We start from the raw sequence: 27,145 nt of genomic DNA on the forward strand, positions 1-27,145 counted from the left end.
TTATCCAAAATTCAATCCTTGTGAGATCACCACAATATTAATTTTGGAATGAAAACTAAATTTTACAGGTAATGATACTGAAACCTTAGTAAACTTAAGTAATTCAAATATTATAAACAGAAGCTATAAGCAGTGCTTAAAACTTCTGGAACACCACGTAATGTATACAGGAGTGAAACCTTACAAATTTAATATATTAAAAGCCTTTTTATCCAAAATGCCTTTATCTCATCAATTCTTACTGTAGAATTCACCTTTAACATGTATGGATTTTAGAGAAACATGTGGATATTAACTCAAAGATATTGCCTTAAAGATTATTGAAGGTATAAATCAGACCTTTGGAAAATTGACAGTCTAACTTCACGTTCCTTAGTGTTCATATGAAGAAAACTCACATACCTGTCAAATGGCCCTGGAAATATTGCAAAAGTATTCTTTAAATGATTTCAAACTCAATAGTCTTCTAAAGAATATATACTTAAGCAGGATTGTAATCCACACCTGACAGAACATTTAGAAGTAGAAAAACAAAAATGCTAATAATATTTTATGAAAATGTTAGTTCCTTTGGATAAAAGTAAATTTAATAGGTCATTTTGTACCAAAAGGTCAATTATGAAGCACCTAGAATTTTTCAATTGAAACAATGTATTCTCTGGGTTCTGCTATGGCCCAAACAGTATTTACTTTTTCTGTTGTGCATTTTCATTTTCCCCCCAAAATGGGTTTATTTTATGTACCCCAAACTTTCTCAATATAGAAAAAAACTATTAATAAAGACTAAAGTGAATTTGCAATTTAGAAATTACTGAGAAATGAATTATGAGGTCACAAAAGTTTACCTCAAGTTGAGTTTATCAGTCAACCTCAAATGTGGAATACATTGACAAACTTGAACAACTCAAGTTAGATCTATACTTTAAAAAAAATTTTTTTAAAGCAGTGAATGGTGACCTAAATATCATGTCTCAACCCCCATCTCCCATCTCCCAGGTCTTGTGCCTATGAACAGCTCTAGAAATGAACACAGGATTTGAGCACATGATGAATGGGGCTAAAAATGGAAATGACATTCCTGGATCCAGCCATGGCCTCAGGTCACTCCCCACAGAGCACGTGGTCCCAGACCACTCAGTACATTTCACCTGTTGGGATGCACATGTCTATCTCTAAATGAAGTTTTTTTGCATTAAGTTTTTTATTTTATTTGAGAGAGAGGGAGAGCACATGGCAGGGATGGGGACAGAGAGGGAGAAGGAGAAGCAGATGCCCCGCTGAGCAGGGAGCCTGACATGGGGCTCAATCCCAGGACTCTAGGATCATGACCCGAGCCAAAGGCAGACACTTAACAGACTGAGCCACCCAGATGCCCCAGGTTTTTTAATACCAATATAGTTAACATTCGGTGTTATACTAATTTCAGGTGTACCATTTAATGATTCACCAATTGTATATGTTACACAGTGCTCCTCATGACAAGTGTGCTCTTAATCTCCGTCATCTATTTCTCCCATCCCCCCCATCGACCTCCCCTCTGGCAACCTTCAGTGTGTACTATGTAGTTCAAAGTCCTAAATTGGTTTCTCTCTTTTCCTTTGTTCATTTATTTTGTTTCTTAGATTCCACATATTACTGAAGCATATGCTATTTTGTCTAATTGACTTATTTCGTTTAGCATAATACCCTCTGGATCCATCATTGTTGTTACACAAGGCAAGATTTCACTGTTTTATGGCTGAGTAATACTCTATTGTGTGTGTGTATACACACACACCATATCTTCTTTATCCATTCCTCTGTTAACTGATACTTCTCTGCTCCATACCTTGGTTACTATAAATAACGCTACAATAAACATAGGGGTGCATAAATCCTTTTGAATTGATGCTTTTATAGTCTTTCGGTAAATACCAAGTAGTTCCATTACTGGTCGGAAGGTAGTTCTACTTTTGTTTGAGGAGCCTCCATACTGTCTTCCACAGTGTCTGTACCAGTTTGAATTCCCGCCAACTGCAGGAGGGTTCCTTTTTCTCCACATCCTTGCCAACACTTGTTCCTTGTCAAAACAGTTTCTCAGGAATGTCACTTTAATAAAACCTTAATATGCCACCTTAATAAAACGTAACCACGTTAGCTTTCAACACAGGTGGCCCACAAAACTCCAACGTTTACCTCAAACTTTTGAAAACGTCAACTTAAATGGGCAGGCAGCAGTCCCGTTACACAGGACGAGACAGAAACTGGAAGGGATGGACATTCCAAAAACACGTACTGGGGGCAGGGGCAGAGGAAACCAGGCCCCATCCAGATCCCACCCGAGGTCCTGGTTGCGTCCCCAAGATCCTGCCCCGGGTCATTAATGTTCCCAGAACGCCCGAATCTCTCCGTCGACGCCCTACCCAGGCCCCGCCCAACGGTCGCGGCCTCGACTCTGATCGCCCAGCCAAGACAACCCCTCCGGCGCGCCCGTCGCCGGAAGCTCTACGTCCAGTTTCCGCCTGGCTCCGCCCTACTGCCGTCCTGGCTCCAATGACCGTAGCCGTTTCCCTCCCGTTACCGGAAGTGCTTCTGCGAATCTCCGCCCCAACCCGCCCGCCGAATTCAGGGCGAAGGTCTGACCAGTACGCGCTTCCCCGGCGCTGCCAGAGACGCTCCACTCAGAATCTGCCCCAACCCCGCCCAGAGACGGTAAGCATCCTGGCCAGGCCACACTTCGCATCCCGCCCATTACCGGAAGCGCTCCTCACAGGCCCTTCTCCAGTCCCGTCGTCCCACTTGCACGCACGCGCAACTGTTCGCCGACCCGGAAGCGGCTAGCCGGGAGCGAAGGTCAAATCGGCATCAGAGGGTTTTTAACTTTCTAATTTTTACGTCAGAATCTCAATCCCCAGCCCTACACCCCTGGGGCCTGGGGTCTCACGCACATTAGAGTCCCCTCGCCCGCGCCTCGCACCGCGGTAAGTCCGGCGTCGCGGAGAGACACACGGAGCCCTGTGGGCGGCGCTGCCAGCCGGGGTGCCGATGCGTTTCGGTTCACATCTTTCGGAGTCGGTCCCGGCCTGTGGTCTCCCGGCCCTCGGGCCTTCAGACGCCGCCTGCCGCGTTATCTCCCTGCCTCACGCCGTCCCTGGGCACCCCTCCCACCCGCGCCGCGGGAGTCCAGGGACATGGGCGTGTGCGCCTCGCCCCCGCAGCCTGGCCCGGCTCGGCCCGTAGAGGCGCGGAGTGTGTCCCTGGCCCTGGGATTGCGCAGACCCCGCCGCCCTCCTGAGAACCCCCTCCCGTGCAGCCCCGCATGTAGTGAGAGGACCGATGCCCAGGAAGGGCACCGTCTTCAATGCGGGCGTTGGGGAGCGGGATTTAGGGCGGAAGATGCAGGGAGTCACGGAGCAGGTCCCCTCCCCCACGCGAGGATTGGGAGCCTTGTGGAGGCCGTGACTGCGGAAGGGAGGCCAGGACAGCGGCAGACGAGGGAGAGAGGGGGAGCAGGAGAAAGAGAATGGCGGAGGAAAGATCAGTGAGAGGGTCCGTAAATTAGAGACGACAAAATAGAGGATTCGGGAGGGACTTGCAGCGAGGCCGAAAGAGCGGAAGACGAGAACTCGGGAAAGTCGCAAGCGGAGAAGAGCAAAGAGCGAAATGTGGAGGAAGGGGAGGCGGTCCAGGGGAAGGGGCCCTTGGTTAACAGAAGTGGGGCAACAAGGGCGAGGCACTTCACGCAGGCAGTGGGAAGGAGAAAATGGTTGTGGGCCGGCGATGCGGGGACAGAGGCGGTAGGGATGACAGCCAAGAGAGAAACAGCTGTGCGAGAGCTTAGCCAGAGGGGTGCCAGTGAGTGGGGGCAGAGGGAGCAGAACCGGGCGAGCAGAAGGGACACAGATGGGGACTGAGGGAGAGAGAGAGGCCGAAATCGATGGAGATGGGAACAGTCAGAAAGCTTGGGCAGGAGTATGGGAAAGTGAAATAGGTCTCAAGAGTTCCCCGGAAAGTGTGGGTGTAAAGAAAGGAAGAGAGAAACGGGGAGAAAGCAAGGGAGGAGACGGGGGAATGACAGGGAAGGAGAAACAGTGGAGAAAATCAGAAAAGAGACATGAACAGATCCTTCGGAGGGAGAAAGAAGGGGAACCCAGATCTGGGTGAGTGGTGGTTAATGGGACATGGGTGAGTCAGTTGTGATACAGTGACCTGTGTCTCCACTATGTATTTAACTTTAAATTTGCTTGTTTGAATTGAACAGTTGAGAATTACTGAACTGTTTGTAAGGCTTGTGCATTTTATAATTATTTGCATCATAAGATAGCATTAAAAAATTAAACATAGAATTACCATATAATCTGCCAATGTGCTTCTGTGTATATACTCAAAGAAGTTGAAAACGGACCAGAACAAGTATTTGTACTCTATGTCATAACATTACTCGAAATAGTGAAAAGATACAAAGAGCTCTTCTATGCAGAACACTGAAAACTTGTCTATACGCTGCAGTCTTGTTTGCATTTGACTCTTGACCCCCAAACAGACTTTCTCATCTATTTCACTCCCTTTGTCAGAGGCAGTAATGTCCTCCAGTGTTGTAAATCGAATGGGTAATTAACTCTGCATTTATCTGATCAGAAACATGTTGAACAGTGACCACTCCTTCCTTTGAAGACATTCTTTTTTCATGGCTTTTCGGACATTACAGTATTGACAGATCTTATCTATCATCTGTGTGTGTGTGTTTCTTCTCTCCACCTTGTTAACTTCAGTTTCCTGTGCTGATTTTTCATCAGTTCTCCTCTGTGACTGGAGGAGTACCCCACTGACTAGTCTTGGACCTCTTCTCTTCTCTCTCTACGCCCGGTGACTTTCCATATCATTGTATCTCAGGGTTTAAACACTCTGAGGTCTCCTAGGTTCACACTCCCATCTCAGACCTCCACCCTAAACACGAGATTGTGTTGTTCATCTGTCTCCTCTACGTCTCTGCTGGGACACCTAACAGGCATCTCCACCTTACAGTGTGCAAACATGACCTCCTGAACTCCCCCAGTAGTGTTCCCTGCAGTCCTCCACCTCCCAGGTAAGAGCAGTGCCATCCTTCCTGGGGCTTAGGTGACGATCTTGGCAGGTTTTCAAAATACATAGCATATTGTTTTTGTATTCACTTACGATAGAATAAAAAAGAAGACATTAATTTGGGTGAAAGGCTACATGGTTTCCAAAATTCATTTGAGATAGAGAACAGTATCTGAAGACCACGGCCAGACATTCCTGCCCTACTTCTGTGACCTGATCCCCTGCATGTCTCCTCCTCCTACACTGGGATTGAGGCCCACAGATGTCTTTGCTGTTCTTGGGGCTAGGGTCAGCACTGCCTCAGGGCTTTCCTGAGGATGGTCCCTCTGTCTAGAATTCTCTGACTCTTCAAATGCAGGTGGTGCACTTCCTTCCCCAGATGTTTGTTGTGATATCACCTTCTTGTGGGGCCATCTCTGACCCTGCCATGTTCCTCCCCCCCACCCTGCGTTCTGGCCTGTAATGCCTGCTCTGCATGGATCTCTGCTCCTTCCTCTTCCATTGTCTGGTTATGGGGGATGGTCCCAGAAGAGAGCAGAGCCACAGGTGGGTGGGGCGCTGGGCTGGTCTCCGGTGCTCCACCCTGACTTCCCATGGGATTGCTGAGGCATTTTGCAGATCCCTCTTGAACCCAGTCCCCAGAGATTTCTTGTGTTTGGGGTAATGGGGCTCAGCGTCAGTGGTGCTGAAAGTGCCCCAGGTGATTCTAATCTATATCCAGCATTGAGCCCCAGGGCTCTGGCTCATCCATTGATGAGGACTGAAAGTGGCCCCTAATCTAGAGAGAGGTGAGGGGGCTGTTCTCTGCATGGGGTGTTATCAGGGCGTGTCTGTGACTTTAAAGGGAGCGTTAGTGCACCCCAGCTCCCCACTGCCGCAGCTCATGTGTGTGCTTCACCAGGAGGGGGCGAGTTCTGCAGGAAGAGGTCGGAACACTCACTTGCTGGTCTCCATGTAGCAGTTTACTGTCCCTGAATCCCTCCTGGGGCAGTGGGCAGCAGAGGGCTGTCTCCCACGTGGGGGGATCTTCCTGTGTGTGTGGTTGTGGCACAGAAAGGTGTATGTTGACTGAGTTCTCAACAGCATACATTTGACACTCAGGATTGACGTCTCAAGACCCATCTTGCCCGGGAGAGAAGCCCAGAGGAGGAAAGCCCAGGAGTCAGGAATGACTCTTTCTCAGGTAAAGTCGTATCTTGGTTCGTTGTTCTGTCCTGTGTCCTCACCTCCATGTGGCCGTGCTCATCACACTCTGAAGTGTCCCTCCTGACATGTTTGCTCATGATCACCCCAGGACCTTCCCTCAGATTCCAGCTCACGTGTTTCCATATGTGTATTTAATGGAGATCAAAAGTACTTGTTACTGTTTTTTAAAACATCTTGCAGGGGGTGCATGGCTGGCTCAGAGGGTAGATCATGGGACTCTTGATCTGCAATTAGTGAGTTTGAGCCCCATGTTGGGAGTAGAGATTACTTAAAAAAAAAATGTGTTCACAGGGTTGTTTTGTAAGCAAACTAAATAGAATAACATTGGCCATTTTATTTACATCTAATACAATTTGCACATGTTTATTTTACCAGAAATGCACATTAGTAACAAAATGATAGATAATGAAGATTTATGTAAAAATAGATGTCATTTAGAGACTGGTATTTTGATTTCAGTTATTTTCAGTGTGTGTGTTTTGTGTCCACACCTGTGCGTGAACAGTAGCTCGTGGTGTGTAAAAAAGACATCGTCACTCCATATCTGACACGTTTTCCATGGCCTTAAATTTATTTCTATACTATCATGGGAGTGGGATAATAGCGGTAAGAATACGGTGTGTGTGCATATATGCGTGCATGCATATATATTGACCTTTTATCCAGGTTTAGGTTTCAGCCTTGAACTTGTTTCAGGTTTTCTCCATTAGCAAACCCTCTGTCAACAGACTTTTACTGTTGTAAGCATTACTTCACTCTGTGCTGATATGGGTTCCATCGTAAAGCCTGACCACGTGGTTCAGGTGCAGGCTCTGCCATTTATTACCTGTTTGATCAGAGGCATGTTCATTGGAGTGTGTGTGACAGAGTTTGGTCCTTTGTAAGGTGGGAACAAATACTAATTTAATGGGTTGCAATGTCCTTATACAAGTTAACACTTATAAAGCATTAGAGTGATGCTTACCATACGGGAAGTGTTCAGAACTTCAGATGGTTTTATTATGAGATTCCCATTTTGCAATTTATACCTTTCATTGACACTTCTATAGACTTTGTCAACCCCGAAGACACTACTCATGCTATCGCTCATGTAGAAATTAGCTGTCATTCGGTGTATACAACATACTATCTAGAATTTGCATATAGTTTACCATTTGTTGATGTTTTGCATTTGGGTATTTTATCTGGCACAATATTGTAAAATCCCTCAGTTTAGCTGAAGGAAATCCTGTGATGGAAAAGTGTAACAAATCAAAATCAGGGATGTATGACTTGCTCAAAATGATCTTTTGTGGATCTGTTGAAGCACTCATTTCTAATTGACCCTTATACCTCTCTCCTCCTCTCATTTTTATGAAATAAGTTTCCTAATAGCTTCTTGGTGAAATGTGCTTTCATTTCAGGGACGGTTGACCTTCAGGGATGTGGCCATAGAATTCTCTCCGGAGGAGTGGGAGTGCCTGGACCCTGCCCAGAGGGCCTTGTACAGGGACGTGATGGTGGAGAACTACCGGAACCTGCTCTCCCTGGGTAAGGACAGTTTCCCTCCAGAGGTTGGGAACTGCTCTGGTATATCTTTGTGTTTCTCTTGGGAGTTTCTTGGGCGCCCCTTCGCTGCTTGACTGAGATTGAAGCCCTGCTGATTCAGAAATGAAAAGCTTCCCAGTGTGGTATCCGGATTTTAAACCGAGATGACCCTGCAGGTTAGTGGTGGTGCTGGAAGTTGAGGAAGAACAAGACCTTACGCCGGAACGTTATAATATCCCAATGGCTGGTTTTACACCTGTAATCTTGAGTCAGTCGTTCTGGGAAGAGAACTGGATATCTGTATATGTCAAACATTTAAGCATTAGGAAGAAGGGTGTCACTGAACAAATTCGTGAAACGCTATTCTAGACCTGCCTGTAATGAATGTCCTTGGTCCCAGCTGACAAAGGGCTGGGGAGAACCCAGGACGTCATCTACTGTTTTCCATGTCAGCAGGAATCTCTTTCTGAGCTGAATATTATCTCCCCTGTGGAGCAAGGGAGAGCCCTGGGACGCCAGGAGTGGGGTGAAACTAGCCACAAAACCCGGGTGTGTGGGAAGGCGTCAAAGATGTGAACACAAGTAAGGGGCAGATGGCAGAGACGAAGTGGCTTCCAGAAATGTCATTTGGAACATTCTCCCCAGCTAGGAGAGGTGGTTGGAAAAGAAGAGTTGATTTCTCACAGGCTCTCAAAGGAGCTTGTTGTTCTCTCTCTCCTCCACTGTCTTCTTTGTACGTGTATGTTTCCGCCCTCGGTGGTTGTGCAGCTGTTGTCAGCGACAAGGGCAGAGTCTCTAACATGACCCGGGCAGGCTGTTCTCTGTCCCTTAGAGGTCTTTACTGTTCGACCTTGGGGAGCACATGGAGGGCTCTTTGCAGGGGCATTGTTCGTTCCTTAGCCCCTCCTTCCCTACTCAGTCCCCACGATCTGATCTGAGGCTCCCCCTGGTCCTGAGTGGGGCCTTCTCCAGTTTGCATCCCGTTTCCTGTGCTGAGTGACCTGTCAGGATGGGGACATCGGCTGCTCTTCTGCATCTGGGACTCCAGGCAGGAGCATGGGCTGTCTGAAGCCCTCGCCTGTTCCGTGCCTCCACCAGATCCTCGTTTCCACTCTTGCCCTTCAGGGGCGTATGTACTGGGACTAGAGGGGCGTCTTGAGATTGCTGTTCAGCAGTGCTGTATGGAGAGGGGGTGCGGGAACCTTTGATTCCCAGTCCTTCATGGGACTGTATCTCAGGCTTTGGGCCCTCAGCCTGGAGTCTGTAGGCAGACCGCCAGGTCCTGTGTGAACATCCCACAGAATCAGAGCCCCTTCCTTAATTTCCTGTCTTTTCCGTGTCTCCCTGTTGCAGCTCCTCCCTAGTCTGGGAGTGTGGGAAACCCTCGACTGTCCCTGATTTCCTGGTCTCCTAAGTTTGTATGGTGTTGCCTCTGAAATTTTCTTGGTACTGGAATATACAGTTCCTCAGTGTCTGAAATTTTAGCCTCATATTTTCTGCTGTGATAACCTGGCCTTTAGGTGCTGGACGACTTGTGGTGAACTCTCCCAGGAGGAGTTTAACTGGGTAAAAGAACGTTCTGGATGGAGAACACTTATATTTAGGTGTCACAGCATCATCCTGCCAAGTAGAGACGTGGGCCCTGAAGCACCTGAGTAGAGTGGTCAGCATGTTCCACGATGCTGAGATCGAGTGCAGCGTGAAGAGCCTGGCTTGTGGCTCCAGTTGTCCTTCTGGTTTTTGGTGTGTCAGCAAAGTGTCTCTCGAGGACATTGTGGCAATGTTGATGGAGTACGCTAAGGCTCATCCCCCTTGATTTTGCATGAAGAAGTATAGGAAGTTTTTTAAAAAACAAAGTTGTGCTCTTTTTTTAAAAAAAAAAATATTTTCTTTATTTGAGAGGGAGATCACAAGTAGGGGGGAGGGGTAGAGGAAGAAGCAGACTCCCCACTGCGCAGGGAGCCTGACGTGGGACTCCATCTCAGACCCTGGGTCATGACCTGAGCCATAGGCAGACACTTAACCGACTGAGCCACCCAGGCATCCTGAACATGTTCAGGAATTTATTCTAGGGAGAAAATTGCATTCATAATCCCATCTGTGAGACTGTTGACCAAACTATTGTTCATGGAACAGTGTTCATTCCATGTGTGTGCTGTTGTTCCTTCTTCAACAAATAACATGTTGATTTAGTGTTGGGGGAATTTATGAGTTCATGATGCCTACCTTATTGAACTCTACCCCATTTCCGTAGTTGAAAATGCTTTTACTTTGATCTGCAGTGTTCCATGTATTATAAATCAACTTGTTATTTTTGTATTTAATCATTGGTTCTGTGTTTTTGATGACACTCATTAGTGTTCTTTGTTTTATGCCTGGTTTTTGTGGGACTGTTTGATAGAAGGATGAATGTTGGTTGATATATTTTATAAGATTTCCTTCCTGAGTGTTAAGGGTTATAGCTGATTAGGTGTTTTACCAAAACCTGTGTAACCTCTAGAATTGGGAAAATACATTTGTAGTTATCCTTTTCCATGAGTGTTGCTTGCCTTTATAATTGACTCTTAAGAAACACTTCTTGGGGTGCCTGTTTGGCTCGGTCAGAAGAGTGTGTGACTGTTGATCTCAGGTCATGAGTTCTAACTCCATATTGGGTATAGAGATTGCTAAAATAAAATAAACTTAAAAAAATACTTTTCTCATTTGAATGGATTTGGAGTTTTTAAATTGGGAACCTTGGATATCTTGAGAATATACTTTTGTTTTGAAGTGACTGTGTTCCTCCCAGAATTAGAGGAAATTCATCCATAATTAGTTATATAAGATTTTCTATGGTATATTTTAATTTGTCATTTTTCATTTTTCTATGGTATATTTTAATTTGTCTAACATAACTTGTGTTTTATATGAGTTTTATAGACTTTTTAAATTTTGGCTCAACTGTTTTATTTTAAGAAATAATTTCCCTATGTAGATTTGCCGTGAAAGTCTTGGTATATTGAACTAATACTTAAATATCTTATTTTATTTTATTTTATTTTATTTTATTTTTTTATTTTATGATTTTATTTATTTATTCGACAGAGATAGAGACAGCCAGCGAGAGAGGGAACACAAGCAGGGGGAGTGGGAGAGGAAGAAGCAGGCTCATAGCCTCATAGCGGAAGAGCCTGATGTGGGACTCGATCCTGTAATGCCGGGATCACGCCCTGAGCCGAAGGCAGACGCTTAACCGCTGTGCCACCCAGGCGCCCCCTAATTTTATTTTATAGATAAATACCCATTTCTTGTACTTCGTGTAATTCATCACTGTTACTTATGACCCAGTTTTCCACAAAATTTTGTAAGGTTCTGGAAATCCCATTTTTCTGCTAACCAAAGATGATTGTTTTGTTTTTCATCTTTTATTTAACCTGAACTCTAATTAGTGTTCACATATTCCTTGTTGATCCATATCTCAGTGTTTCGTTCTCTGGCCATTATTGTTTCTTATGTTGTTGGTCACCTCTGCACAGCCACTTGCTGCATGAATCTCCTGAAACTGGCAAATATTGTTTCTGCCCTTAACTGATACTGATAATACTGTCCTCACTAGAAGTTATTCCTTGTTGTGTTAATGCACTGACCCTTAAGGTTACCTGTTGTTTCCTGATAGTCTTCGTGAATTCAGGATTTATTAATTTGGGGCAGGTGCATGGTAATTTTTATTTATTCAGGATAATTATATGATTACTAATACAGTAAAAGCATCCCTCACCTCATGTCTGTTCCATGTGCAGATTTATGTTGAGAGATCCAGGATAGAATTTCAGGTAACAAGAAGCAGCCAGTCTAAGAGAAACTATTATTTTTACATTATATAAATAGACTTAGTGTCAAAATTTAAATTGGCTGTCCCTGATTTCCTGGTCTCCTAAGTTTGTATGGTGTTGCCTCTGAAATTTGGAAATTGGAAAATGAATTAATCACTAGTTAGCTTATTTTAAAAGAACACTTTAGGGGAGCGCCTTTGTTGCTCAGTCCGTTGGCGTCTGCCTTCAGCTCGAGTCATGATCCCAGGGTCCTAGGATTGAGCCCCGTGTTGGGCTCTCTGCTCAGTGGGAACCTGCTTCTGCCTCTCCCTCTGCCTCTCTTCTTGCTCGCACTCTGTCTCTCTCAAATAAAAAAATAAAATCTTTTTAAAAAATAATGTAAAAAAAGAATACTTTATTAGAGTGGAATTCACATAACATAAAATTAACCATCTTAAGGTGATTAATTCATTGGCATTTCACACATTTAGCAGTTGTTTAGCTACTGCCTCTGTCTGGCTGTGTATTTCCAACACTCCAGTTTACTGTTCTTTACCCATTAAGCAGTTTCTCCACATTTTCCTCTGTCTCCAGTCCTTGGAAACTACCAGCCTGTGTTTTGTCTCTGTTTATCTATTCTGTAGAAATTTTCTTTTTCAGTATTGTCTGGACTCTTTAGGGCCCTTTGCAGTTCCATATTTATTGGATCATGTTTTTCCACTTCTACAGAAACGGTTTTTGGAATTTTGGTGGTGTCTGTATAGAATCTCCAGAACTCTTTGGTCAGTATTACCATCTTTGAAAATATGAAATCTTCCAATCCATTCTTTGCTATGTCTTTTCCATTTATGTAAACATGTTTAATTTCTCTCAGCAGCATTTTACAATTCTCAGCCTTACAGGTCTTTCACCTCCTTGGTTAAATTTATTTCACGGCTTTTTATCCTTTGGGTGGTTCATTATACATGGTATCATTTCTAAACTTTCCTTTTCGAGTTGTTCATTATAGTGTATAAAACACAACTGAGTATCCTGCAACTTTCCCGACATCACTTACAACATTAGAAGGGTGTGTGTGTGTGTGTGTGTGTGTGTGTGTGTGTGTGTGTCTTTCAGGGGATAGTTCATGGAATTCTATATATGTAGATCTATGACATCTTCACACTGAGATGATTTTCCTTTTTCTCTCCAGTATGTGTGCTTTTTTTTTTTTTTTCTCATTGTTTTATTGCTCTAGTTAGAATTTGCAGAATATTGTTGGGTACCATCAATGAAAATGGATGTCCATGTCTTATTTCTTATCTTGGGGGGAAATCTTCACTGTTTCATCTAGGATATTAACTATAGGTTTTCACAAATAATTTTTAAGAGGTTGAGTAAAGTCCCTTCTCTTCTGAGTATGCTAAGTGTTTTTGTCATAAGAGTTTTAGAATTTTTCAAATATTCTGCATACAGTGAGGTCATTATGTCGGTTTTCTCTGTTTATCTTACTGTTAATATGAATTATTATGTTTATAGGTATTTATATGTTGAACCTTCCACTGTTGAATTCTTGGAACAAGTCCCTCTTATGTTGTGTAATTTTTTTTTTTTAAGATTTTATATATTTATTTGAGAGAGACAGAAAGCAATGGGGGGGGGGTGGGAGGGCACAAAGGAAGAGGGAGAAGCAGATTCCCCGCTGAGCAGGAAGCCCAACATGGGGCTCCATCCCAGGACCTCAAGACCACTACTCAAGCCAAAGGCAGACACTCAGCCGACTTAGCCACCCAGGTGCCCCTTTGTTGTGTAATTTTAATAATACTTTCTATTCAGTTGGCTGGTGTTTTTTTGAAGACTTTTACAACTGTATTAATAAGGGATACTATTCTGTAGTTTTCTTTTCTTGTGATGTCTTTGTCTGGTTTGGTATCGGAATAATATTGGCCTCAGAGGCACCAAGAGGGCACAGTTGGTTAAGGGTCTGACTGGTTTCAGCTCAGGTCCTGATCTCAGGGTCATGAGATCAAGCCCTGCATCGGGCTCAGGCTCAGCGTGGAGTCTGCTTAAGACTCTCCATGCCTCTCCCTCTGCTCTTTCCCTCCAGCACTCACTCACTCTCTCTCCCGGGGGGGGGGGGGAAGTAATGTTGGTCTCCGAGAATAAATTAAGAAGTATTCCATCTTTCATTTCTTATAGTGCTGTTTTACTTACAAGGAACTTCCTCACCTTTTGTTTCTCTTGGAAGCCTAATTTTTCCCTTATTTTCAAAGGATGGTGTTTCTGGGGATAGAATTAATTAACGGATTTTTGTTTTGTTTTCTTTTGTCAGCACTTTAAATATGTTATCCCATTGTCTCTGGACTTCACGGTTTGGCTGAAAAATCAGCTCTGAAAGTTACTGTGTGTCCTTTGCACGTGATGCTTCTCCCTTCCTGCTTCCAAGATCCCTCTTCATACCTTTCTCTTTCACATATCGATTATGATTTGTTGCAGTGTGCGTCTCTGTTGCAGTTTTTCTTAATTGCGTGTTCACTGAGTTCTTAGATTCGTGGAGTCTTGTCTTTTAACGTTTAAGAAATTGTCTACCAGATTTCTTCCAATATTCCTTCTGCTTCCTTCTCTTTCTCTTTTCTTTTTGGGGCTCCCATTGTTCATATGTTGGCCCACATGGTGTTGTCCTGCAGCACCATTAAACTCTGTTCATTTATACTCAGTCTTTTTCTTCGTGCTCCTCAGACACAGTAATTTCAACAGATCTCCCTACCAGTTTGCTGAATCTTCCTTCCACCTCACTAGACCTGATATTGAACCTCTCTATGAAATCTTTGAATTCAGGTATTTTACATTTCAGTTTCAGAAAGTGTTTGGTTTCTCTTTCCACCTTCTGTCTCTTTATTGATATTCTCTGTTTATTTATACAGTATTTTCCTGATTGCTTTTTAATTCTTTGTCCATCATTCCCTTTAGCTTAAATAGTTGATTTAAAGTGTGTATTTAGGAAGTCCAAAACTTGGGATTGCTTAGGGCCCGGTTTTGTTATGTATTTAATATTTATTTTTCTGTATGGGTCCTGCTTTATCGTTTTGTGGTCTCCTTTGTAACTTCTTGTTAAAAACGGGACATTTTGAATATGTTGAAACTTTGAAAATCATAATATTCTCCCTTCCAAGGGTTTTTTTTTTTATGTCTCTTGTGGTTGTTGTGTGTGTTTGTTTCCCTCAACAAATTTTGTGTGATGTATTTTCTTTGTTAGCCATTGTGTAGCCACTGATGATGCCTTTGGTTCGCTTATTGGTCAGCTGGTGATTCAGCAGATTTCCTGAAACCTCTGGATCCAAACACAACAAATCAACGTTTCCCTCTTTGTAGATGAGGTGTGTGTGTGTGTGTGTGTGTGTGTGTGTGTGTGTTGGGGAGCGCAGGAAACACACAGGGTAGAAGTTTAAGACAACAGTGCCTTATCCTTCACTTCTGCTTGCTCAGGATCTGCTGGTCAGCAGGAGGTATGTGCTTGGGGGCTTCTCAGGTCTTTTCTCAGGTGTCTGGTCCTGGACATGCCTGCAACCTTCTGGGGTCCGTGGAATATGTGGGGGATTTTCAAAGCCTTACTCCCCAGCGCACCTCACTCTCCAGTGTCTTCCTCAGGGTTTTCAGTTTGTCCATTGTTTGTGCAAGTTGTCATCCCTGCCCTAGGTGGCAGTGGCTACTAGACTTACCTTTAAATGTTTGTGACGAATGGCCCCTGGTTATTACCTCCACCTCGGTAGAGATCTGAGCTAGGCCAGACAGCGTTTGAGCCAGTCCTTCAGGGAGCCAGCAGGCAGAATAAAAAAACAAGCAGATAACCAGTCACAATTCTTTGAAGAGCCCATCTGTTCCGTGTGTTTGGGAAGCCTGTACCCCTTGCAGACTGCTGTGTTCAAGGCCACTTCCTAGCTGGGGTGCCGGGCACAGAGTCAGGACAAGTTAAAAGAGCTACCTTTTTCTTGATTAAGAGTGTGCCTTGTTGCTGGAATCCTGTGCTTAATTTCCAGGGTTCCTATAAAGTTCATTCTGACAGTTTGGTAGTTCATCTCCTGCTGGAGTCTCCTGGAGTTCCCTTCTTTGCCGTTTTGATGTCACAGTTCCCCATTGTTAATCTCTATAATATCACATATTTGTCAGATTTTATTCACAATGGGTGATTTCAACATATTTTCCATTTTTGATATTTTGTGCTTCTCCTGAAATTCAGCCTCTTTCTTTTTCTCCTACGGGTGAGCTCTTTAGAATTCCGAAGTCTATATACATTTTTTAATAAATGAACATATTTATTAATTATTTCTGGATTCACCTTGGGTCACTAAGTGGTTTATTATTTTTTATTATGATTAACATATAATTAATTTCTACATATATTATGGCATATAACCACTTTTCACTGATCATTACATTATAGTATGCTTGTTTTGCATGGGTGTATTTTTGGAAGAAGTATTCAGAAGAATATTTTATTATCCTTGAATGTTATTTTAATACTCTATATAACAAGTATTCAAGAATTGACCTTTTTTTAGATTTTGTTTGAGAGAGAGATTTCAGAACGAGAGAGGGAGAGAGAGGGAGAGCATGAGCAGGGGTAGTTGCAGAGGGAGAGGGAGAAGCAGGCTCTCCACTGAGCAGGGAGCCCAATGCAGGGCTTGATCCCAGGACCTTGGGATCATGACCTGAGCCAAAGGCAGATATTTAACTGACTGAGCCATCCAGGTGCCCCTCAAGAATTGACATATATATATATATATATATATATATTTTTTTTTTTTTTTTCCCCCTTCCCCAAGTAGGATTCACCTCTATCCCTCCTATGAGGTTTTTAGGCTTTGGGGTACCTATGGAAAATTCCTTTGTTTCTGGGCACTGGAACTTTTGATCACAGAGCATTCAAATAGGCTTCCCTGAAAATAATTTGACCTATGTGTAATCACTCTTCCATTACTGAGGAATCTTATGTTTTTTGTGTTTCTAAACATTGCACACCATGGTTGAGAAACTTGATAGCTGTTAATTTTGAATTCTACTTTTGGTGTAATACTTTTTCTTTCTTTCTTTCTTTCTTTCTTTCTTTCTTTCTTTCTTTCTTTCTTTTTTTTTTTTAAGATTTTATTTATTTGAGAGAGAGAGAGGGAGAAGCAAGCCCCCCACTGAGCAGGGAGCCCAACGTGAGGCTCAATCCCTGGATGCTGGGATCATGACCTGAGCCAAAGGCAGACACCTGGGTTGCCCCTTGTGTAATACTTTTTCATATAAAATATCCATCTTCACACTCTGGTTAATATGGAGCCTATCATTATTTATATATTACAGATATCTCTACTAGATGTATGAGGAAAGAATTACCACCAAAAGACAACATTAATAATGGAGAATTATTCCAAACGTTGATTTTGGAAAGACATGTAAGTCGTGACTTTGATGACTTTGGTTTGAGGGAAGTCCAGCAAGATGTGAACAAACTTGAGACTCAGTGGTTATATGAAGAAAAAAATTACAAAGGAATGACTACATCCCATTATAAAAATCTCACTTGTAGAGAAGACCAACAACATCACAAATCCTGGAATAATTTCCCTGGAAAGCATAGTGTTTCCATAAGAAATAGTAAATCTCAATATTATAAACATGATATGACGAATAAGGCACTAAAATACAAGGTAGGCTCTTCAGGAAGCAAGCATAGGAACTGTTCGGACAATAGGCTTGGATTAAGCTTTCATTCACATCTGGCTGAACAGCGATTTCAAACCCAAGAGGAGATTCATGAAGGTAATCAAGTTGAGAAGTCTGCCAAAAAGTCCTCAGTTTCACCCCTTCAAAGAACTCCTTCTAGTGTCAAAACCAACATTTTTAACAAATATGGGAAGGTTCTTACGCATTCTTCATTACAGACAGAACACCAGAAAACACCCAAAAGAGAAAAACCTTACAAATGTAAAGAATGTGGGAAGACTTTCAGCCATTGCTCAACCTTAGCTACTCATCAAAGAATTCATTCTGAGCCGAAACCTTACAAATGTAATGAGTGTGGCAAAGTCTTTAACAGGTTCTCAAACCTCACAAGGCATCAGAGAATCCATACTGGAGAGAAACCATATAAATGTAATGTATGTGGTAAGGATTTTATGATACGTTCACACCTTTGGGGACATGAGCGAATTCATACAGGAGAGAAGCCTTACAAATGTAATGTGTGTGGCAAAGCCTTTTCTGAGTGTTCAAATCTTGTTCAACATAAAAGAATCCATTCTGGAGAGAAACCTTACAAATGTAATCAGTGTGGTAAGGAATTTATCACCCGTTCACACCTTTGGGGTCATGAGAGAACTCACACTGGAGAGAAGCCTTACAAATGTAATGAGTGTGGCAAGGCCTTCTCCGGGAGTTCAAATCTTACTCAACATAAGAGAATTCATGCTGGAGAGAAACCCTATAAATGTAATGTGTGCGACAAGGCCTTTAGTCAGAATTCAAGCCTTACAGTTCATCAGAGAATTCATACTGGGGAGAAACCATACAGATGTCGTGAATGTGGCAAAGCCTTTAAGCAGTATTCAAGCCTGAGTAGACACCAGAATATACATAGAATGAAGATATAGATGTAGAGCCTGTGGTAAGGCTTTTATTAAATGTTCTCATGTTTGGAGTCATGAAGGAATGCATACTGCAAAGAAACTTTCCAGAAGAATGGCATGGCCTTTGTGCCATGACTTGACCTCAGGAATCACCAAAGATTTCATGGTGGAGAAAACTCAACAAACACAACATGTGGTAAATTGCTTACGTAGGTTGTACAATGTACTGTGCAGGAGAGGATTCTAACTAGTGAGAACTAAGTTTAGTTCTTGAAGATGAATCAAATCAAGTGTCAAACTCTGCAGGAAAATTAAAAGTCAAAATGATTTAAAATTCCTGAGACAATGGGTATCAAAGGAGCAGGGGCATCTGTGGAAATGCCCACTTACCTTCAGTTTATACAGTCATTTTATTCGTTTAGATTTCGTGATGAGGTTTACTTTATTATTGAATTTGGACCTGTGTTTGAAAATCTGTTAATGATGTTATGTCTCCATCACAGACCTTCCACGTGTTGCCATGATGGTGTCTGTAATGGAACTTCTTGTTTTGGTCCTAATGTGAATGGTGATTTGTTTTTATTTTTCAAGTCACTTGTTCCTTGCTGTTACCTAGGAAGACAGTTAACTTTCGTACTGTGACCTTGTATCCTGCAGCCTTGGTATTATTGCACCTTAGCATTTTATCTACCATACTCTGGCACATCATATGCGGTAGTTCAGAAGATCTGGTGACAGGTGCCACTCTGTCTTGTTCCTGGCGTAAAAACACAGGACTCTGTTACCATACTAATGCTGATTGAATCTTGCAGTCATTGAGTCCATCTTGGTCATGGTGTAGGTTCTCGATGTATTGTGTTGCAATCAGAGTATCCAATTTGTTAAGGTCTCAGAAGCATTATGCATCATTGGTAATGGCATATAAAAGAAATCTTTGCACATAAATGGAACCTGGTCACAGCCAAAATTACAGATAATATACCGGTAATCTAAAATATGAGTGCAAGTTACGAAAACACCTAAGCGTAGATCTAGATGATTATAAGAACGTGGCCTTCCAGCTGTTTCAGGATATCATAATGGTTAAATCGTGCGCTTTGGTACCCTCCCCAGTAAGTTTAAGTCCCCAGTCTGCTGCTAAAGAAGGAGTGAAGTTAAATCACTCAAACTCGTGTGCCTAAGTTCTCCTTAGAATGAAGGTAGTAGTAGTCCCATCCCTGATTTTTGATGAATGAAGACTTTAAGTGCCTCAATAGCAGAGATTCTCACATTGTGAGTGTTCTTTAGAATTCCCCATTCAACTCTTAGAAGGCTCCCAATGAAGCTAAAATAAAAATTTTTTTCTTAAGTATTTTATTTATTTGCAAGAGAGTGAGAGAGAAAGAAGGAGAGAGCACAAGGAGGGGGAGAGGCAGGGGGAGAGGGAGAAGCAGACTCTCTGCAGAGCAGGGAGCCTGACGGGCTTGATCCTGGGACTCCAGGATCATAACCTGAGCCAAAGGCAGATGCTTAACCCACTGAGCCATCCAGGCGCCCCCAAAGTAAATATGTCTTAATGGGAAATAAACGTAAGTGAAGAATATTGGTTTTCACTTAAAATGGTAACTCTAGGTGAAACTTCAGGTTCCCATGCAGCATCCCCCAAAGGGAGAAAGTCATTCACTGCGAACCATTCAGATGGCCTCTAGGTTTTTGGCAGTAGGAACGGTCTTCTTATCACAGATGTTGATTAGAATCCTGGGGAATTTCTTTCTTCTTTCTTTACCAGTATATCTTCCTTTTTGTCATAGGTGAAGGTTAAGGACCACAGATTTGAGTGTCAAGCACCCGTTTGTAGCCAACTCCTTAGTCATCGTCTTTACAGGAATCTCCAGCACAGTGACAGCTTTTGGGTAGGAACATTTTCTCCCTGATTTTGGATATAAATTTGTTTGCTGGGTCATAGAGTGATACTGTGCTATATTAGGTAACATGTAACTATCTGAGGAACCTGGTGAAGGGGTGAAGTTTACAAGGACTTTTTCATATGATCTTTGCACATTTTGTGTATAATTACTTCAAAATAAAAAGTAAAAGGCAGCATGATAGGCTGTGGCTTTTAGAAAGTTCAGGTGCAGCTCTTTGTTCATGTGGGAATAGAGGACATTATAGGTACATCCAAAAATCATTCTTAAAACTTAAATTCTTAAAACTTGTCACCTCCTTGGTAATTTTCCAGAACACTGTAAGTGGGACATGCCTCCACCTACATAACGTGCGGTTTACTCTGCTCCTGTGAACTGAGTCAGAAGCACAAGAGTAGAACCAAAGGATCAGGTATTTAAAGTGTTTGCTTTATTATGCATTGGTGGATACTTTGTTCTGGAACCACCTCTAATCCTGCATGAAGTGGGCAGATGGTCAGAGGAAAGGGGAAGTCCAGAAGCACCGTTGAAATTCTCTTAATGTCTGAATGAACGAAGCTTCCATATTTCCTTTAAGAACAGGGTCAGAAACTCCTTATTCTGGACAAAGTTCTCAAGACACAACAGAAGAGGCAGAGGTATACAAGGAGAGGTCCTGCCTTGGGAAGGGAAGCTGTCCTCACCCAAGACAACTGGTTTTCTATAGGTCTCTAATATCATGACTGCACGTAAGCTCTCTGAGCAGGGTCTATGCAGTCCCTGTGCTTCTAGGAGAATAGTGTGGAGTATTAGTGAATGCCACAGTCCCTGAAATGAAATACACACACACACACATACATTTCCTAAAGTGGCAGTGGGAGGATTCTTTTGTTTTCACACAACATAAAAAGACAAGAGTAGGAGCATGAGGATTGGTTCTGGCGTAGTGTGAGGATTATTACTTGGGTTTCGTGGCAGAACTTCTGGGTCCTGACTTTGGAAAAGTTTGACCTCTTTAAGTCTCCGATTGCTCCTTCAGGGTGGCACCTTCCCTGCAAGGTTCAGTTGCACATTGTGTGGGACTTTTCTGTGGAATCGTACGGTTGATGGAAGGCATTGTACACGCATGCGCCTTCCTATACTAGTTACGGGTCATGTGACTTAGTATCCGAATTCAGGTGCTTCTCCGTTTCATCTTGTGAGCATACCACCCCGGAGGCTATCCTCAGCCTCCTCCCATCATCCATCTGCCTTCTTCCTTCACCCTTGTAACCTAGTCTCCTGTTGTCCTGAGCTGGAGGGTTTGCCTGAGGCAAAAAGTGAGGGAACACGGCACCGGCTGTTTCTTAGACACAGCTGATTAATCTCTTTTTTCCTGTATCCCTTTTCCTCACGTGACCTTTGCAGTCCCAGGACTGCAGTAGAGTCTGGGATTGTCATGGGAGAGAGACCTCGTAAGGAATGTAAGAAGAAAGCAAGCTTTAGGATACAGGATGAAAGGATTTTTTAAACAGATGAGGGCCTCCCAAACATGGCAGCCTCCGGAAGACCCACAGTGGTACCCATGCCGTGGTAGTTACAAAACAGGTTGCGTGCACCTGGCTGGCCTGGTAGAGCGTGCCAGTCTTGACCTTGAGTCTGAGCACCACATTGACTGTAGAGTTTGCTTTAGAAAAACATGAAAGTTTGAAAAAGAAAATACAGGCTTGACCGGCAGCTTGATTGTACTCCGTTTCTTCAGTGAACAGGTTGCCCGCCATGCCTTCTGAATGAGTGAACGCAGATGATTATGTCAGCACCACTGATTTGTTTCTGCATCTTACATAAAGATCGGTGCCCTTAATCTCAGTCTGTAGTTTTTCAAGTGGCAGGTCAAATAGCTCCAACGTGGGCATTAGCCCAAGATCCTGGATTCTGACCACTGAATAAAACAGCCACATTGGCTCTCATTTCTGCATGTCCGACAGTGAGGCTAAACAGCCAGCCCAGTGAATCCATGAGGTTTCCAGCTTTGGAGAACCGTCCGTGGACCAGTGTCAGACGATGAGGGGAATCTGGGACCACTGAGGTCCTCACGGTGCCAGGGGCTCTGCTTCAGGCTGCAGATACGGCTCATTCCTGTAGAGCTGAGATGTTGCTGATGCCAGTCAGGATGCATTCTTAAATATACCTTCTCCATTTGACCAGCAAGTCTTCTAGGACCTCTCTGCCTTGTTGGTTGTAGGGTTCAAGTTGCCTCATCAACATGGGAATGTTACACCAGACAGTCACAAGTCCTGAATGGGTCACACTTCACTTTTGACAAATGTTACAGTAGCAAGCAAATGGCTGCTTTTCAAAAGCAATTTACCTGTTAGTTATGTCAGACCTGAGTCCAGGGGTGCTTGGGTGGCTCACTTGGTTATAAGCATCTGCCTTCAGCTCAGGTCATGATCTAGGGGTCCTGGGATCGAACCCTGCATCACATTGGGCTCCCTGCTCAGCAGGGAGTCTGCTTCTCCCTCTCCCTTTGCCCTCCCCCCCCCCCGCTTGTGCACGTGCTCTCTCTCAAATAAATAAAATCTTTAAAAACAAACCCGAGTCCAAACCCCAAGGGAGTCTTCCAGGTGGAGACTGCACGCCTTTGTCAGAGACTCCAAACGGTGGGATCTGGCACAGTTTTGCGTTGTCTCTGATAACTCCGGAAGTCTATTAAGGGGCTGGGCTTTTATTTTGATGGTGGTGGTGGGCAAGATACAACAGTGTATTTTTCTTTATTGCTAGAAGGAGCGGTGCACATTGTCCACATAATTCCAATAAACTTTAATTGGAAAAGGACACTGAATTTGACACATTTTATAAGCCTTACCTACTGGCAGAGAAGGAACGTCCTAGGCAGGGCTATTGAGAGTAATGTCTCTAACTTTCCAACAAACAATTCATCCACATAGTGAAACACAGAAGAGGGTTGAGACAAATGTGCTATATTCTCACCCACACACTGATGACAAATGCCTGGGGAGTTTGCTTCACTGACACTGTTCTACCTTCAGCCCACCCTGAAGAATGTTTGATAAATATAGAATCTCATACAAATGGTGATGGTTGTGAAAATTGGTAAACCATTTTGGAAAGTATTGGAAGTATGAACAAAAGCTGAACTGATGTAAGCCTATGACCATGAAATTTACTATTCCACATGTAACCAACAGAAATCTGTGCATATGTCACCAAAGCACAAATTCTAGAATTTACCTAGCAGAGCTATTCATAATAGCCCCAAACCGAAAACCACCCACATGTGCATCAGGAGTGGAAAAGTTAAAGTAATTGTTAGATATTTACACAGTGGAATTCTGTTAAACGTTAAGAGTCCACACAATGGAACTAATGCTGGTAAATGACCTACGGCATGTGTTAATAAGTTCATGAAACCATTTGGAATGCGAAGCCAAATATAGAAGATTGTATTCTGTATGGGTCCGTTTCTGTAAAGTGCCGAACAGGCATTTTGAAAAGTGATCTGTGCTGTTAAATGTCACATTACTGTTTACTGTGATGGGTAGTAACTGGGAGGCTTACCAAGGAGGTTTTTTGGGCTGAAAATCTGTTTTTTTGAACTACAAAATAGATACAGAGATATGTTCACTTTGTGCTATTTTACTGTGCTTTGTCTTTAAGACCTATACGTGTATCTTTAAATATTGTTTTCAAATACCTATCACCAATTTTTAAAAATTCAGGAGAAGGTAAGTAATGTTTTCATGTCCTTTTGTTATAAAGACATTAAATAGTACTGTGATTTGTTTTTGAAAGATGTGCTCTAATTCCTAGGTGAAACATGAAGATATTGAGTGTAAAACCTCCTAAATAAAGGTAAAGTAGAGAATTATTGAAAATTTACACAGAAGATAGAAAAATTAGAAAATAGACCATGGGTAATGAAGAACACGCTATTGCATGTTGGTAAATCTAATCCCAACTTACCACTATTATATTGAACATAAATTGGTAATAGCTCTTGTTACAGTCTAACATTGTTTGACTGACTCTATTCAGTGAATTTTTTTCAGAAGTTAAAACGTTAGGATTAAAGTAAAATAATGAAATATAATCTCATGGCATTTTAACCTAGAAGAACTGCCAACAGGACTGTATAATAGAGTTTAATGTAGATTGTCATTATAATCATTGTAAGTGGTACTAATCTTATATTTATTGTACAGTTTTCCAATACTAGGACTCGAATAACAATCTAACACTCCCCGCACGTACACATTCACACATGCACAGACATGTACAAGTGTATGTGTATTGCATCTTGATTTGTGGTCTAATGTGTGGTAAATATTTCTGAGTGTCTCTTACCATCTTAAAAATAGTGTTTCTCTCTTTTTCTGCCACAGGGTTCAATATTCAAGATTCATTATGTCAAACTAATTCAAATTATTGAATCCTTAATATTTTACTATAGCTTCAGTAGGTAAATACAGAGATAGCTATATTGTAATTTTTCCTGTACTTGAGTAACAACTGTTTTGTCCTTGTGGAAATCCTCCTGCCACCAACTGCACATAAACAAACAGGATTTCTGACTCTCCCTCCGAGTGACTGTTCCTGAGCTGCTACAGGTTTAGTCAACAACTCCACTTACTTCCTCATAACTGACATGAGTGCCCCCAGTGTCTTTCTTCCCAACGTGAGAATTGTCATCCTCACGTGATACAGAAAAGTCTATCCTCTACAGTTGCCAAAACCCATGCCACGTTATCCTAGACATTTTGCCTTGTTGTCTCTCACTCACCTGATGTCTTTTAAACTATGAGCCATACATCTTCGTGCTTTCATTTTTCCCACTACAGTTTAATCTGGGTATTTCTACAGGAAAAAAAAAAATTGTGCTTCTCTCCCTCCATATAATTATCTTTGCAACAACCACCATCTCTATAAGGTTGTAATGTATAGATTTCATACCTTGGCCCCAAATACACCTGCTACCTGAACCTGATTTCCATTTCCACTTTACCCCATTCTGTTTCATTTTTCCCAGAGATCATTTTGTTTGTTCAGTTTCTTGAATGACCGTCTCACATACTGTTCCTTTTCCATGGAACTTTACTGGACATTCCATGCTTAGTTAATTCCTGGATAAATGCATTATGTCAGACTGGAAGTTCTCTGCTCAAAGACATCCCCATAATATCCAGGTTGTGTCAGGACCCACGTTTTATTATTTCATGGACTCGAACTACTCCACTATAAACATGACTAACAATTATGTAAGGATTTACATAATAATTACATAGTAGTCCATTTACAATTGTGTTTATGGTTTATTATTGGACACAACTTCAGCCCAACATCTTTTGTAAGATGACTGTGTCATCACTGTAGAACTCTGTGAAGAGGAATGAATAAACAATGGACGCTGTGCATAAACCTAACTTTATATGTTTCATTTCTTTTTTTTTACGTTAAACTCAAGCCCCAGTGTGGGGCTTGAACTTATGACCACGATCAAGAGTCGCATGCTCTATTGAATGAGCTGGCCAGGTGCCTCACTTTACATTTCTGATGACATCAGGAGATTTTGTTCCTTGTCCAGATAAAGCAGAGCCTGGACACACTGGAGCCATGGCTCCTGCGAACAAAGGGGCCTACAGTTAGGAAAAATCTGTTAAGGCAGAGATGTTCACCAGCAACCAACTGGGATTATTAATAAGAACAATGCAGACTTGGAAGGTGGAAGACGGCATAAAATGGTACAAGGGTGCTCCCAAGGACAAGGATTCTTTGGGTGACTATGGCCCTGGGGAAGCATCCTGGGGAGAGATTGTTGGTATGAATGTGTCTGACCCATTGCTTGTGCTTATGCATGATAGAAACCATGGAGCCGCTGGCCCAGAGCATGACCCCCAAGCAGCAAGTATCAGATAATGATAACAATGTTGCCTGTGGTGGTGGTGTGGTTTTGTTATTACCTACCCCAGAACGGTATCCCAAATTTTCATTGTGATGTTTGCATTGTTCCATTTGCCAGTCACATACACAGGAAAAGAGATATTTACCAGCATTGGCAGGATCCAGCACACGGAAACAGGAGCCAATGTGCCTGGGAGCTTTCACTTTAAGTTCTGCACATGTGGAATTTCTGGGGCTGATCGTGATGGCCCGGAAGATACTCAAGGGGCAGGTGCTGCTGATGGACACACCCCTTCCCACACTTGTGAAGACAGAAAACAACTTTGCATCTGACATCTTCAAGGAAATCTTTCAGATCAAGAGCTGCCACTGTCCAGGGGACTCCTTTAGAAAGCAGGGTGAGAGAGTTGGCTATAATCAGGTGCTTGAGAATCAAATCTGTGGACCTCACCCTGTGCTCAGTGGAGTAAAGGAGGTAACGGTAGAGAAGAGAGAAATTTCCAATGATTCTGAATATTATCCGTGATAAGAAGATTGTTCCAATGGTCACATTCCTGAAGCCATTCTTCCAGCTTGCAGTGACTGGTAATTATTTTGTTTTCCGAGTCAGAGGATCCTGCGTGGGAGTATGATGTACGGGCTTCATTGTTTGTGTCCACTGCAATTCAGTATTCTCCACTTATCACTGGTTCCCCATTAGAAATGATCATAGTTCTGTAATTTTTAGCAACATCTTTCACCTTAGTGGTGGGTTTGTACATAGGAGCAAACACAACAGCCATATCAAAGTGCAGGGTCCTTTAGTGCCGTTCAAAGATATAAGTTCGTGGACATGTTTATTATTAACATTACTAGTCTAAGCTTTTAATACTCTATTATTATTATTTTTATCCTGAGGAAAACTCCCACAGGTAGCAGCACTTCTCACTTTCAGGTGCAACTTCCCCTAGCTCCCACTTTCCAGCACCTGGGATGGGTCCACATATTGGGACTCTCCCTTTCTCACAATGGGACTCTTTGGGAGCCCATCCACAGTCCCGTTCTCATACTCTCTTGGAGCCACGTAGGCACACCACCCACCCCAGTGGTCGCTGCGTGAATGCTTTCTAGACATAGCCACTTGGATCCCGGAGAGCTTGCCAGTAGCCCCCTGAAGCCCCTGGGAATTGGGGAGTTGAGTGATCAT

General features: G+C 42.8%; 1 protein-coding gene and 1 pseudogene across 4 annotated transcripts; one reads left to right on the forward strand and one right to left on the reverse strand.

Annotated features, from left to right (window-relative positions):
- The first annotated feature begins 2,504 nt into the window (after positions 1 to 2,504).
- LOC123786905 (zinc finger protein 616-like) lies at positions 2,505 to 25,739 on the forward strand. Of its 4 annotated transcripts, none has more exons than XM_087871198.1 (4): positions 2,505 to 2,691; positions 7,671 to 7,797; positions 16,911 to 17,002; positions 23,872 to 25,739. In XM_087871198.1, exons 1-4 carry the CDS (start codon positions 2,533 to 2,535, stop codon positions 23,905 to 23,907), a joined length of 414 nt encoding a protein of 137 aa, XP_087727324.1. In that variant the 5' UTR covers positions 2,505 to 2,532; the 3' UTR covers positions 23,908 to 25,739. The 4 variants fall into 4 exon arrangements, with proteins under 4 accessions (XP_087727324.1, XP_087727322.1, XP_045645196.1 ...); XM_087871197.1 differs by lacking the exon at positions 2,505 to 2,691 and adding exons at positions 2,723 to 2,960; positions 6,163 to 6,244 and having other exon boundaries at positions 16,911 to 25,739; XM_087871196.1 differs by having other exon boundaries at positions 16,911 to 25,739.
- On the reverse strand, positions 25,596 to 27,145 carry LOC123786889 (vomeronasal type-1 receptor 4-like; annotated as a pseudogene).

The sequence above is a fragment of the Ursus americanus genome, chromosome 21 (assembly GCF_024610735.1).
Source record: "Ursus americanus isolate L20-20 chromosome 21, mUrsAme1.1.p, whole genome shotgun sequence".
In the NCBI taxonomy this organism is placed as follows: Eukaryota; Metazoa; Chordata; class Mammalia; order Carnivora; family Ursidae; genus Ursus; species Ursus americanus.

Excerpts from the sequence above, each read along its gene's own strand:
- LOC123786905 (XM_087871196.1), top strand. The coding sequence starts at position 2,533 with ATGACCGTAGCCGTTTCCCTCCCGTTACCGGAAGTGCTTCTGCGAATC. Across the intron at positions 2,692-7,670 it reads CCCAACCCCGCCCAGAGACG|GGACGGTTGACCTTCAGGGA; the intron begins GTAAGCATCCTG and ends CTTTCATTTCAG. Across the intron at positions 7,798-16,910 it reads CCGGAACCTGCTCTCCCTGG|ATATCTCTACTAGATGTATG; the intron begins GTAAGGACAGTT and ends TATATATTACAG.